The sequence below is a fragment of the Aspergillus clavatus genome, genomic scaffold (genome assembly GCF_000002715.2).
Source record: "Aspergillus clavatus NRRL 1 1099423829791 genomic scaffold, whole genome shotgun sequence".
NCBI lineage: Eukaryota > Fungi > Ascomycota > Eurotiomycetes > Eurotiales > Aspergillaceae > Aspergillus > Aspergillus clavatus.
In genome coordinates this window covers 1,877,048-1,889,143 of record NW_001517108.1, presented here as the reverse complement: position 1 = coordinate 1,889,143, position 12,096 = coordinate 1,877,048, and the positions used below count along the sequence as shown (strand labels likewise).

At 50.3% G+C, this 12,096-nt stretch overlaps 2 protein-coding genes and 1 pseudogene across 2 annotated transcripts, besides 2 other annotated features; all 3 read left to right on the top strand.

Moving 5' to 3' along the window:
• Window positions 1-436: 436 nt before the first annotated feature.
• Window positions 437-458: a microsatellite.
• Window positions 459-3,317: 2,859 nt separating this feature from the next.
• Window positions 3,318-5,444, top strand: ACLA_073990 (annotated as a pseudogene).
• An 861-nt stretch (window positions 5,445-6,305) lies between these two features.
• Window positions 6,306-8,315, top strand: ACLA_073980 (aminotransferase-like domain-containing protein; the record flags this gene model as incomplete). The annotated part of the gene is made up of 8 exons (XM_001275787.1): window positions 6,306-6,443; window positions 6,524-6,560; window positions 6,620-6,651; window positions 6,715-6,757; window positions 6,829-6,996; window positions 7,060-7,136; window positions 7,184-8,008; window positions 8,061-8,315. The coding sequence occupies 8 exons, from the start codon at window positions 6,306-6,308 to the stop codon at window positions 8,313-8,315; spliced, it is 1,575 nt and encodes a 524-aa protein (XP_001275788.1).
• Window positions 8,316-9,098: 783 nt separating this feature from the next.
• On the top strand, window positions 9,099-11,943 carry ACLA_073970 (putative serine/threonine protein kinase; the record flags this gene model as incomplete). The annotated part of the gene is made up of 4 exons (XM_001275786.1): window positions 9,099-9,548; window positions 9,622-9,736; window positions 9,798-9,967; window positions 10,015-11,943. The coding sequence occupies 4 exons, from the start codon at window positions 9,099-9,101 to the stop codon at window positions 11,941-11,943; spliced, it is 2,664 nt and encodes an 887-aa protein (XP_001275787.1).
• Window positions 11,433-11,454: a microsatellite.
• Window positions 11,944-12,096: the final 153 nt, after the last annotated feature.

Here is a 12,096-nt window from a genome sequence, read left to right as displayed (position 1 = left end):
AAAGGGACAGGGAGGAAGAAGACGGAAGAAGATGAGAATCACAAGAGGACTGAAGTCGCCGTTCCCGACAGGGATGATGACTACTCTTTTTGGGGGGTGGGAGGAAGAGAAGAAGTGGAATGGGATGTGTGGGCAGACAGGGTGTGATGGAACCGGAATGGTGGGAAAAGAACAGAGCCAAGTAATCCAAGTGGGGAGAAGGAGAGGAAAAGACGAAAAAGAAGAAGAAAAGAAAAGGAAGGGAAGAGAAAGGAAGGGAAACTGGATTGAAGATGAAAATGGAGGATGAAGATGAAGAAGAAGTAGAAGAAGAAGTGGTCAATGGGGGGATGATGAGAAAGAAGGAAGAAGAATAAGAATAAGAAGAAGAAGAAAAGAGGAATAGTGTTGTTGAGGACTGAGAAGAGCTGTCTTGACTTTCTCTCTGTCTTGGTGAAGTCCAGTCCAGTCCAGTCCAGGTATTTCCTCGAACGGGGTTTTGGCTGAATTCAGGTGTGCTGAACTCTTGGTTCCCTTTCGCGAGTTCTAACTTCTGTGTCTACTTCTTTTTGCTCAGAATACAACTGCGAAGTGTGAACAGTAGACAGTCTACGGCTCAACCATGAATTGCTCTTATTCATCCATCGAGCTGTATCTAATGATCATTCAGCCCGAAGGTCCAGTTCTCTCGTCCAGGCGGGCAATGCGGGTCAGAGTTCTGCGAAAGTGTCTAGACTATTTTATGAGTGGCTCAGGACAAAGTACGATGGTTGTGTATACAGAAGAGACAAAGCAATTATGACTATCTTTATTATTATCACTATCATTGATTTGTGGGAGATGTTCAAAACTCCTTTCGTTTGAAGTTCAGTTCCTGTTACCTCGATATCTGATGGATATATATAAGTAGAGTGCCTGCCTCGAGGGAGCTACCTACGTAGGATAGAATACCTACTGTACCTGTCTAGGTTGCAGTCTATGGTGTACCTACCTACAGAGGTACAGCCCAGGTTCTGGAGGATCTCACGGGCTTTGCTAGTCTGACCGTTTGATAGTATTTTCGTGTTGCCTGTTCCCACACTGCGCAATGGCTCATTCCCTCGGGATTCTCTTCCAGCTTTCCCAGCTCCAGCAGGAATCGACCACGAATGAATAAATGATCTTCCAACCTCCACCAGCATCTATTCATTATCTCAGTACCAAATGCCTGTATGGCTGTATGTAATCTATTACCGCAGTTGCGTTCGTCCGGGTCTGCACGGTCCATGCGCTATACCCTTTCCAGAGCACCAAGCGAGGATTCCTGTCACGTGCATTCATCGATATTGGGTGAATTCCGCCTTCAGCTTGCCTGGACTGTGGATGGCTCTTCCAGCTCATGTACTAATATAATCGGTATTCTAATCCGCACACTGCTCCGTATCTATCTATCCAACTGAACGGATAGGATATCCAGCTGCCGAGGATAGCGAGAATTCCTGCCTTGCCCGGTTGTTCCGGCACGCAGGGCTGATCCAGATTGACCACTCCGTACAATATACAACAATTCGGGAGTGGGAGTGGGAAGGGCGAAGGAATGGGAGCCCCCATTTCGGTCATCATGATCTGTTTACTTGCGTACTTTGGACGTGGCTTTAATCTGGCCGGGAGGAAACGCTCCCCGGCTGACTCTGGGGATTCTGTATCTACTCTGTAGGGAAAACCGTGTCCTCTAAGCGATAGATAGATGGTGCTGCATGATTTGCCACTCAAACATGCCACAACGGAGCCTGATCATCCCAGGGACGTCCGACCTTCTTATTCCCTTCCCTCATAGGTAGACTCAAAAGGATTTTGAAGGTATTTTCCATACTGGTTTACAGGAAATGCCGTTTATAATTGTTTGTTGAAAAAGAGCTAGATACATCTCCATCTACTGGGGACATTTTCAAAGCCCGCATGCCCACAGTCTTGCGTCACGAGAGGGGTTGCTATCTCATCATGATTAACCCCCCATACAAGTAATACACAATATCTTGACTCCGCTCGGAAAGTCAAGGAAAAGAGGCCCAAACCAGGACGTTGCTGCATCAGATACCTCATGTTCTGGGAGTTGGAACTTGTAACCGGAAATACAGTAGGTATCTCATCTTGCGGAGGCATCTAATACAGTACCTAGTACCTAAAATACTGAGACTTATGGTTGTTTTCAATGTTATTCATTCCTGTCAGCAATATGCCATAACCATGGTGTCCTCCTCAAGGAATGCCAATCGCATCAACCGGAACTTGACTATCCAACTCAAATCGAGCCAAGGAAGTTTGTCTGGAAAACTGTATCAGTGTGGAAATAATTGCACTGCCTGATTACTGTTGGATGATTCCGTTTCCCACTCCATACGACAAACTCCTCCTCAAAAATGTTAAGGTATACAACTACAGAACATCAATCGAAAGAGGATATACATAGGATATGCATCAGGATACTCTCTCTAATAATAACCGGCTGCATCAGCAGAACAGCGCAGTTTACTGCAGTGTGCACGCCTCCAAATTTCCTCAAAAATCAACCATCCACAGTCCACACGAGAATCAACGACGTCATCGTTGTCATCATCTCTATCAGTGGGTCAAATATCCGGAGCAGAGTGCAACTGTCAACGCAGTCACTGTTGGCCTGGATTAGAGGGAGCAAAACAGAGCTACATCCATTCAGACTGGAAGCGATGCCCGGGAGATAACCCCGGTTTGTTTGTTGGTTCAAGCGGAGAGTGCTAAATTGCCGAATCGGCAGACTCACCGCGCCGACATTATATATCTCGAGGACTTGGTTAGAGAACATTGATTAAAAACTCCAACTACAAGAAGCAGCCATATATAGCCCCAGCATACAATTGTAGTGTTTTTTTACTCGCCAGGATATATCTTGATGACATTCTCAGAAATCCTAACTGGGAGTTTCTTTAGTCTTGTATCAATCAAGCTATCTCTTCTCTTGTAATAGACCAAGTAGACATACTTGCATCGAGACTTCATGCTTGGATACTCGATGAAGAGATAGATATTCATGCAGAGTCACCACAGTATACAGGAGGCACAGCAAAGAGCAGCAATTAATATTTGCAGATTCGAGCTTGTCATCGTCGCTCGCAAATTCAGAAGTCATTCTATGCATGGCTGAGGGTTCTTATATGCGAAGCTTGTTGTTGCATGATTAGCATCGTGGAGCATCGTCGGGGACATATTCCAGCGTTCTATTAGTCGTCGAGCTTTTCAACATATACGTTCAAAGCTTGAACCTTTGAAGGTCCCAGTGATGGAATACGGAGCCCTGATTAATACTTCTGTCTTGAAGCAACATGCTCAAAGCCATACTCGGGCTTTACCCCGCAGCGGAAATACCGCGATGGCTTCATGATTGTCCTCGGTCGTCCACTCTGTACTCCACACTGACATTCAATTCCAGATACTCAACGTCTCCTTTCAATCAGAGTGTGCCTATCATGTATGTTCTCACTTTCGAGAAACTGGTAATTCAAGCTTGCCCTAACACACGGTGTCTAGGGTGTATACTGCCTCCTTTGCCTTTTTTGAGGCGCTATGGGAGGTATGAAGTGCCTTCGCTCTGGGAAAACTCATGGCTGACTTGCTTAAGGCTGGAGTGTCTCATGTCTTTGTGAATCTGGGCTCCGACCATCCCTCCATCTTGGAGGCTATGGTCAAAGGCCAGAAAGAGAAACCGGATCAATTCCCCAAGATTATCACCTGTCCGAATGAAGTAAGTCATGTCTGGATGTCCATATGCCAGTGTTGGTTGCAATTATACCTGGTGAACCGCATAACTAATCCCAACTAGATGGTCGCCCTCTCTATGGCAGATGGCTACGCTCGTCTTACTGGAAAACCTCAATGCGTGATCGTTCATGTTGATGTGGGGACACAGGGCCTAGCTGCCGCTGTACACAATGCTTCCTGCGGACGAGCTCCAGTGCTCATCTTCGCCGGCCTTTCTCCCTTCACGATCGAAGGTGAGATGAGCGGTTCTCGCACAGAGTACATTCACTGGATCCAAGACGTCCCGGACCAGAAGCAGATCGTATCCCAATATTGCCGATATTCGGCTGAAATTAAATCTGGCAAAAACATCAAGCAGCTGGTCAACCGGGCACTGCAATTTGCAACCAGCGATCCAAAGGGGCCGGTGTACCTGGCTGGTGCGCGGGAGGTGATGGAAGAGGAAATTGAACCCTACACGGTCAACCAGGGCGTTTGGGGCCCTGTGGCTCCTTCAGCCCTCACACCGGAAGGTGTTAAACTCATTGCCTCGCATCTCGCTGCTGCCAAAGAACCGTTGGCGATCGTGGGCTACTCCGGTCGATCCGCTAGAGGTGTAGAGGAGCTGGTCACATTGGCTGATACATTCAAGGGTCCCCGGGTTCTCGACACAGGCGGATGCGACATGTGCTTCCCAGGTAATCACCCTGCGTCGCTGGGACTTCGGTATGGTCTTCATGACGCTATTAAGACAGCCGACTTCATTCTGGTCGCCGATTGTGATGTGCCGTGGATTCCAACTCAGTGCAAACCTTCCGATTAGGCTAAGATCATACACGTTGATGTCGATCCACTCAAGCAGCAGATCCCTGTGTTCTACATCCCGTCTCTCGCAACATTTCGAGTAGAGTCTGCCACAGCCTTCAAGCAGAGTAACGACTATGTCGCGTCGAACGAGTCAATCAAGCAGGCTGTGAACTCCGAAGAACAGATCGCAATGGGCAAACGTCGAGAAGAAGAATACAAGAAGACTCGCCAGGGAATCACGGAGCTAGCGGCTGTGCCTTCTGGGGGGGGACAACGCGTCTTTGAATGCATCCTACCTCCTAGCGCAGATCCGAAATAACTGCCCGATAGACACTATCTGGGCCATCGAAGCGGTGACACTGTCCACGGTCGCCGCGGACCAGATCAATGCCACACTGCCCAAGTCATGGATCAACTGTGGAGGTGGGGGCCTGGGATGGTCCGGCGGAGGTGCACTAGGAATCAAGCTCGCCACCGACGACCAGCACGGCGGCAAGAACAAGGGAAAATTCGTCTGTCAGATCGTGGGCGACGGGACATTCCTATTCTCCGTGCCCGGTTCCGTGTACTGGATTGCTCGTCGGTACAACATCCCCATTCTCACCATTGTCCTGAACAACAAGGGTTGGAACGCTCCCCGCAGAAGCATGCTCCTGGTTCATCCCAACGGAGACGGGTCGCGTGTGACCAACGAAGACCTCAACATTTCCTTTGCGCCTACCCCAGATTATGCGGGAGTTGCAAAAGCTGCTGCTGGCGGTGAGCTTTGGGCTGGCCGTGCCGCTACCGTGTCTGAGCTGTCTGAGCTCCTGCCAGAGGCCATCCAAAGCGTACTCAATGGAACGGGAGCTGTCCTGGAAGCGCAGCTGGATGAGACGGCGGGAAAGTACAGTGAGAAGCAATAGAAATCGAGAATAGGGCAGATAGAGAAAAAAACTAACGTATCTCGTCGGCCATGTGTGATGCCATACGAGTCAGGTATGGCGGTTGCTCTGCGCTTATCAATCATGTTCCCTCCGATCCCGGCGATAGCCTTATCTATGCGCGCGGGGAATATTGCTTCACAAGTCACACTGAAGTTCAGCATTGCAATAGATATACCCATGATCTGCAAGGGTGTTTACTATCTAGACTTCTAAGTAGTATCTGAATAGAGCAATAAAAGGTTGGAGGCTCAAATGTCCTCAATTGCATCAGAAAAGTGACCCAAGTATACTTCGGGAATCCGGCGATAATCGTTCAGCATCCAGGAATCGAACAAGATTACCATACCATATCATACCGTATTATTCCCCGCGCCCTGCCGATGATCAGGGATCAATCCTCGCATGAACAACGCCAAACCACTAACCACATCCTCGGAAAACAACTGGACAATTAGATAAGAGAAACATCGAGCGTAACCATTGAGAGTCGAGAATCTTCACAAAAGAGTTCGAACAAAGCTGCTTCCGTGTGACCTCCGATCGCAACGCGGTGGCTTAGGTAGTTATGGGGATTCGTCAGTACAGCCGGCGGAACGGGCCCGCCTTTCTCGGAGCTGCTGTCGGCGGATGCGAGAAAAATGGCGTTGGAGTCATATCTAGTCTTCTGTCAGGTCTGCCCTCTTTTAACTGAACTCAAATTGTCCCAGCTTCCTGGTCTTTTGCCCCTGTCTTGGTCTTGATCACTTCGGAGGACTTGTTGGAGACTACTTTGGTTTCTTCGCATATCAACCCAGCCAACCGATCATTTATACGCAATCCCCGTGCACCAGAATCAACAGAATGAGCCCCTCCGCCATCGCCGCCGCTCAGGATGTCGGCCCGTTGACGGTTGATGGAATCGCTGGTCTGCGTGCAAAGAGCGCGCCAATCCCCACGGGTATTGCGCCTGCGACGAACAGTGATATGTTCAAGAGCCCCGTGAGTGCATCCTTATCGTTCTTGGTTGGAACCGGGAGCATAGAATCAACGTGCTAAATGGAATGATATGTTTTCTCTAGGCCTGCTATACCAAGCCGAAAGCCAAGCGGTGGGATCGTATGTCCCTATCTGCCCTACAAGCTGTAGTTGGACGGCATTACTGATTGGCTATAAAGACTACATCTCCGAAGAATCCAAGTCGCGAAAGGTTTGTTTGGCCAGGAAATACCTTGGTTTAGATAAACAAGGCAGAAGCTGAACCCCAATCCAGACGTCCACGTTGAAGGGTGCTGCACAATATTTGAAGACTCCAGGTAGTTTCTCCTCATTTTTGGAAAGGAGCTGTCAGCGGTGAAGAAACATGCTAATGAGTGGTTTTGTTTAGGTCTCATTTCCTTGGGTGGTGGTCTGCCCTCGCCGGAATACTTCCCATTCGAAGAGATCAGCTTCAAGGTCCCTACACCACCAGGGTTCTCTCCTCAGGCGACCCGGGAATTCGGCGCCGTTTTGACCGCCAAGAAGGGGGATGTTCGAGAGGGAAAGAGTCTGTACGGTATGGGTACCGGGCGAGCGAAAGAGAATACAGAGGGGAAAGGCAATGGCTGACCGAACTCAGATCTTGAGGTTGCTCTCAACTATGGCCAGTCAACCGGCTCTCCTCAGCTGCTGAGATTTGTAACAGAGCACACTGAGGTACGTTTTCGTATGATTCAACCATCACGCGCGGCTAACGCAACCAGCTCATTCACAACCCCCCATATTCCGATTGGCAATGTTGCTTGAACGCCGGTAGCACCTTCGGGTGGGATGCTACCCTCCGAATGCTCTGCAACCGAGGCGATTATATTTTGATGGAGGAATACACCTTCTCCAGCGCAAAGGAGACTGTGCTTCCACAAGGCGTCAAAGTCGCGTCGGTCAAGATGGACCAGGAGGGTCTTCTGCCTGAATCTCTTGACGAGATTCTGAGTAACTGGGATGAAGCTGCTCGTGGTGGCTGCAAGCCCTTTGTGCTGTACACTATTCCTACTGGACAGAACCCTACAGGTGCCACTCAGCAGCTCGAGAGACGCAAGGCTATTTACAAGGTCGCACAGAAGCACGACCTGTTGATCGTGGAAGACGAGCCGTACTACTTCCTGCAGATGCAGCCTTACACCGGGCCCGACCACGAACCCGTCCCTCCTCCCGCCACCCACGAGGAGTTTCTCAAGTCTCTAATCCCCTCTTATTTGAGTCTGGACGTCGATGGACGTGTTGTGCGTCTTGAGTCCTTCTCCAAGGTCCTGTCTCCTGGTTCGCGAACCGGTTGGATTGTCGGCCCTGCACAGCTTGTCGAGCGCTTCATGCGGAATTGCGAAACATCCGCGCAGCACCCCAGCGGTATCTCACAGATTGTTCTTTTCAAGCTTCTCGACGAGCACTGGGGCCACGGTGGCTATCTGGACTGGTTGATCGATCTGCGCATGCAGTACACCAGTCGCAGAGACTCTATCGTCAATGCCTGCGCGAAATATCTCCCCAAGGAGATTGCCAAGTGGAATCCTCCCGCCGCAGGAATGTTTGTACGTATCTCTGCACCTCCCATTTGGCTGAAATACCACTGACTTTTCCTAGCACTGGATCGAGATCGACTGGCAGAAGCACCCCAGCGTCGCCTCTGGCAAGACTCGCGAGGAGATCGAGGAAGCTGTCTTCCATGCCGCTATCAGTAATGGCGTTCTGGTCTCGCGTGGTAGCTGGTTCACGGCGGCTGGCCGCAATGAGGGCAACATGTTCTTCCGCGCCACATTTGCAGCCGCCAGCTCTGAGAACATTGCAGAGGCCATTTCTCGATTTGCCTCTGCTCTGAAGACCGAGTTCTCCCTGTAGTCAAAGGATAGTTATGATGTTGAATGATTTATGTTGGATAGAAGCGAACATTGCGATGGTATTTCCATCGCGATCAAGTACATGGTTTATGCCCGTTAGTCTAGACATGCGACTACCTCATTTGTTTTAGAATGAAGATACCTGCCCATTCCAAAATCCGAATATTCAACAAGATGTCGCAGAGTAGAAAGAGCGCACTCCAACCTGGAGACATGTTCCAGCTTGTAAGTCTCTGGGGTTGAAGCTCCGTTTGTCATTTGGCGCTAAATTAGCGGCCGCCCATTAGCGTGATCTGGAATGTTTCCGCTTGAAGTTCAGAAAGATCAACATTCAACAGTCACACTACTCAACATCTACTCTGATATATCCACAATCCTATTTTCTTATAACCCTTGTTCTTTCACTTATTTTTGAGATTGATTTAAACTTATTTTTTTTTCCTCCCCAGAGACTTGGCCTGTGGAATTTAGACCCGACATTCTATAAAATCAAACGCAAGCTCGCCCTCGGGGCTGGACTTGATGGCTCTACACCGTCTGGCGAGGTGAACAGTAACACTTCACCCTCACACGCAACCGCAGACCCAATTGTCTATTGCGGAGCGCATGTCGATGCCTGAGATAAGTAGGCGAGTACTCTTAGTATAAGGCCTGTCTTTGGAATCTCGTGCGTTTGGAAAAGCCAACGCCCAAACTGAGGGGCACCCAACAGCAACTACTCAAGAGCATTAATTACCCTAGCAAGGCCACGTTTTGGTCTTCGTGGTTCACTCTGGAGCTCGCCATGGACAACCCTCGCGCTTCGGGTCTTCTAGACCCAACATCTGCTCTGGCAGCTGCCATCGGCAAGCACAAAGCCGAAGCCATCAAGCTGGCCCGGGAACAAGGCGCCGCGGTCCGCGAGATGTGCCGCAGAGCCAAGACGGAGTCACCACCTTATGAGTTCGAAGAGCTGATCGGAAAGGGCTCTTACGGTCGCGTCTACAAGGGCCATCAGCTCCCTTCTGGTCGAGTTGTTGCCATTAAGGTGATGGATATCGACTCGATGGACTACAGGTCTGTTAGAGACTTTAAGGATGAGTCGATCAAGGATTTCATACATGAGACGAAAGTCATGAAGCAGGTCAAGGACGCTGGGGCGAAGAATATAAACGAGTTGATCGAGGCGATCTCAATCCATAGCCAGTTGTGGCTGGTCTGCGAGTACTGTCCTGGTGGCAGTGTACGCACACTGGTACGCCTGCATCCTACCGTCTCATCTAAATGTCATACTTTTTCGCTTTTTTGCTGATAATGAGATTGCTTAGATGCGAGCCACTGGAGATAAGCTCGATGAGAGGTTCATCATACCCATCGCGCGCGAGCTTGCCGCTGGCTTGCGTGCCATTCACGATGCAGGTATTATCCATCGGGATATCAAAGGTATGAAGGAATCTCTAGCAGCCCGGTTGATAAGGACAGTCGCTAACAACTCGAATGATAGCTGCCAATATCCTGATTCACGAAGAAGGCCGTCTTCAGATTTGTGATTTTGGGGTGGCAGGGGTGCTTCAGTCGCATATGGACAAGCGATCAACCTGGATTGGGACGCCGCACTGGATGCCGCCAGAAATGTTTATGGCCCGTGGCGAGGCCCACCAGTATGGTAGTGAGGTGAGAACATCATTTCTCGGGCCTGGTCGGGTGCTGATGTGTTCAAGATCGATGTATGGGCTTACGGATGTACCCTCTTCGAATTTGCAACAGGGAACCCGCCAAATTCCAATCTGCGGGAGCGGATGCAGATTGGAAGACAGTTGAATCGCACAACACCGCGACTTGCAAATGAAGAATACAGCGAGGATTTGAAAGACCTAGTGTCGTTCGCGCTCGAATCTGAACCCATTTCCCGTCCAACGATGACAGATATTTTGTCTCACCCCTACATCGCTGGAACAGAAGAGGAATATCCCATCTCATCGTTGAGTGAGCTGGTGCGTATTTACTATCAATGGTCTCAGCGGGGAGGACAGCGAATCTCGTTATTCCACCCCGGAGGTGCTGCGGCCGCGGAATTCCCAGAGCACGAGCAAGACTTCGAAGAAGATTGGAATTTTAGCACTACCGATGGGTTCGAACGAAGATTCTCCGTCATCGATCTGGATCAGATCGCGGCTTCACTAGCCCAATTAGAGGAGCAGATGAGTCCTACCACAGTAGATCATTCAGACCGTGATCCTTTTGAGGACCCAACCGATCCCGAAATGACAGTGGAAGATAAAGCAAACTTTGATGAGCGCGTACGTCGCGGTGCTGCCGCCATGGAAGGGCTATTCAACGAAGACATGCCGAGTTACAAGTACGAAACGAAAAATGATTTCGTTCCCATTGAGCCCAAGCCACCTGTCTCCGATCTACCACTGCGCACGGAAACAGACCGGTCCTCCGTGACATCGACGTTCATAGACATTGATATCGGCTCGTTCGACTCATCACATTATGCGGCAGGGGCTGTATCAGCCCAGCCATTTCAACTTGCAGACGCAGACACCATTAAAGCTAACAGATCAAGCGGCCGACAGGGCCGCAGCTCCATCGGAAGCCGCTCACGATCATCAAGCAGCGATGTAGGCACTAACCAAGAGTCACAGCAACTAACATATCAGCCCCAAAGTGGCCCCCGGCCTCCAACGATGGACTGGAAGTTCCCCGTGTTCATGCAAGCGCCCGAAGAGGAATCTGAGATAGTCGAGAGTATCGAGACTACTGTCACCGAGACTCACCAGGCCATCGAAAGTACGGAGACGGTTGAAACGACCCCAACAGCGACGTCCTCTGCTCCCAAAGATAAGCGGGCTACAATGGACTGGACTTTCCCCGATATGAGTGCAGCTATGGATGAACAGGGGGGTCCTTCTGATAGCGAAGAGCCGAGCCGCCATGACACTCTCCGTGCGCCGCTTGTTGGTCTTCAGCCATCGGCCACCATCCGACCGTTGAGCATTGGAGAGCCAGGGGATTCACGGCCATCCACTTCAGCATCCGCTCATTCCATTCTCTCGAATCACTCAGACACAGACTACGATCCTTTCCGCTTTGACCGCCCTCCTACACCACCCGGTAAGCTTGCCGCAGCCGCTTTTTTTTTTTTTTTTTTTTTTACAATACTGACCTTTCTCCGACTGCTAGAATCGGCCGGGTACGGGGACTTTGAGCGTCCGTCGCCGCTGGACGGGCCGGGGCCCGACGAGGAGGATACGAGATCGACCGTCTGGGATCACAATACAGAGATCATCACGCCCTCACATTCTGAACCGTTCCCGACCGCGATCCCGACCAGAGAAATGGAACACAGCCAACCGTTTCCGACGTTGAACGATTATCCAATTATCGAACCCCTACCCACCGCCCGACGGGACCCGCGCCCAGCTGTTAGGGACGACCTGGAGCCCATTAATTTTCCAGATCTCGTGCCGCCGCGGCTGGAGGCCTTGACGGCCGGGGCGGACGATAGCGCCGTGACGGCCGAGTTGGATAGGCTTTTGGGAGACTTTCTGGATGCATTGACGGCTACGGGGGATGCGCTCTCTCGAGCTTCGGTGGATCCAGAAACAACCAGGAGACCATCTGTTCCTGACCAGGCCGAGTGATATTTGATTGGTTGTCTCCTTCGAGTTGGAGGTAATGCTTGGGATAGGAGCGAGTGGTGGAGTAAATGATTCGACGCTGGTAGTCATATCTGCATCCGATACCCTATGTAGATGATATGCTCTACTGTTATGATGGACGACATACCAACTCAA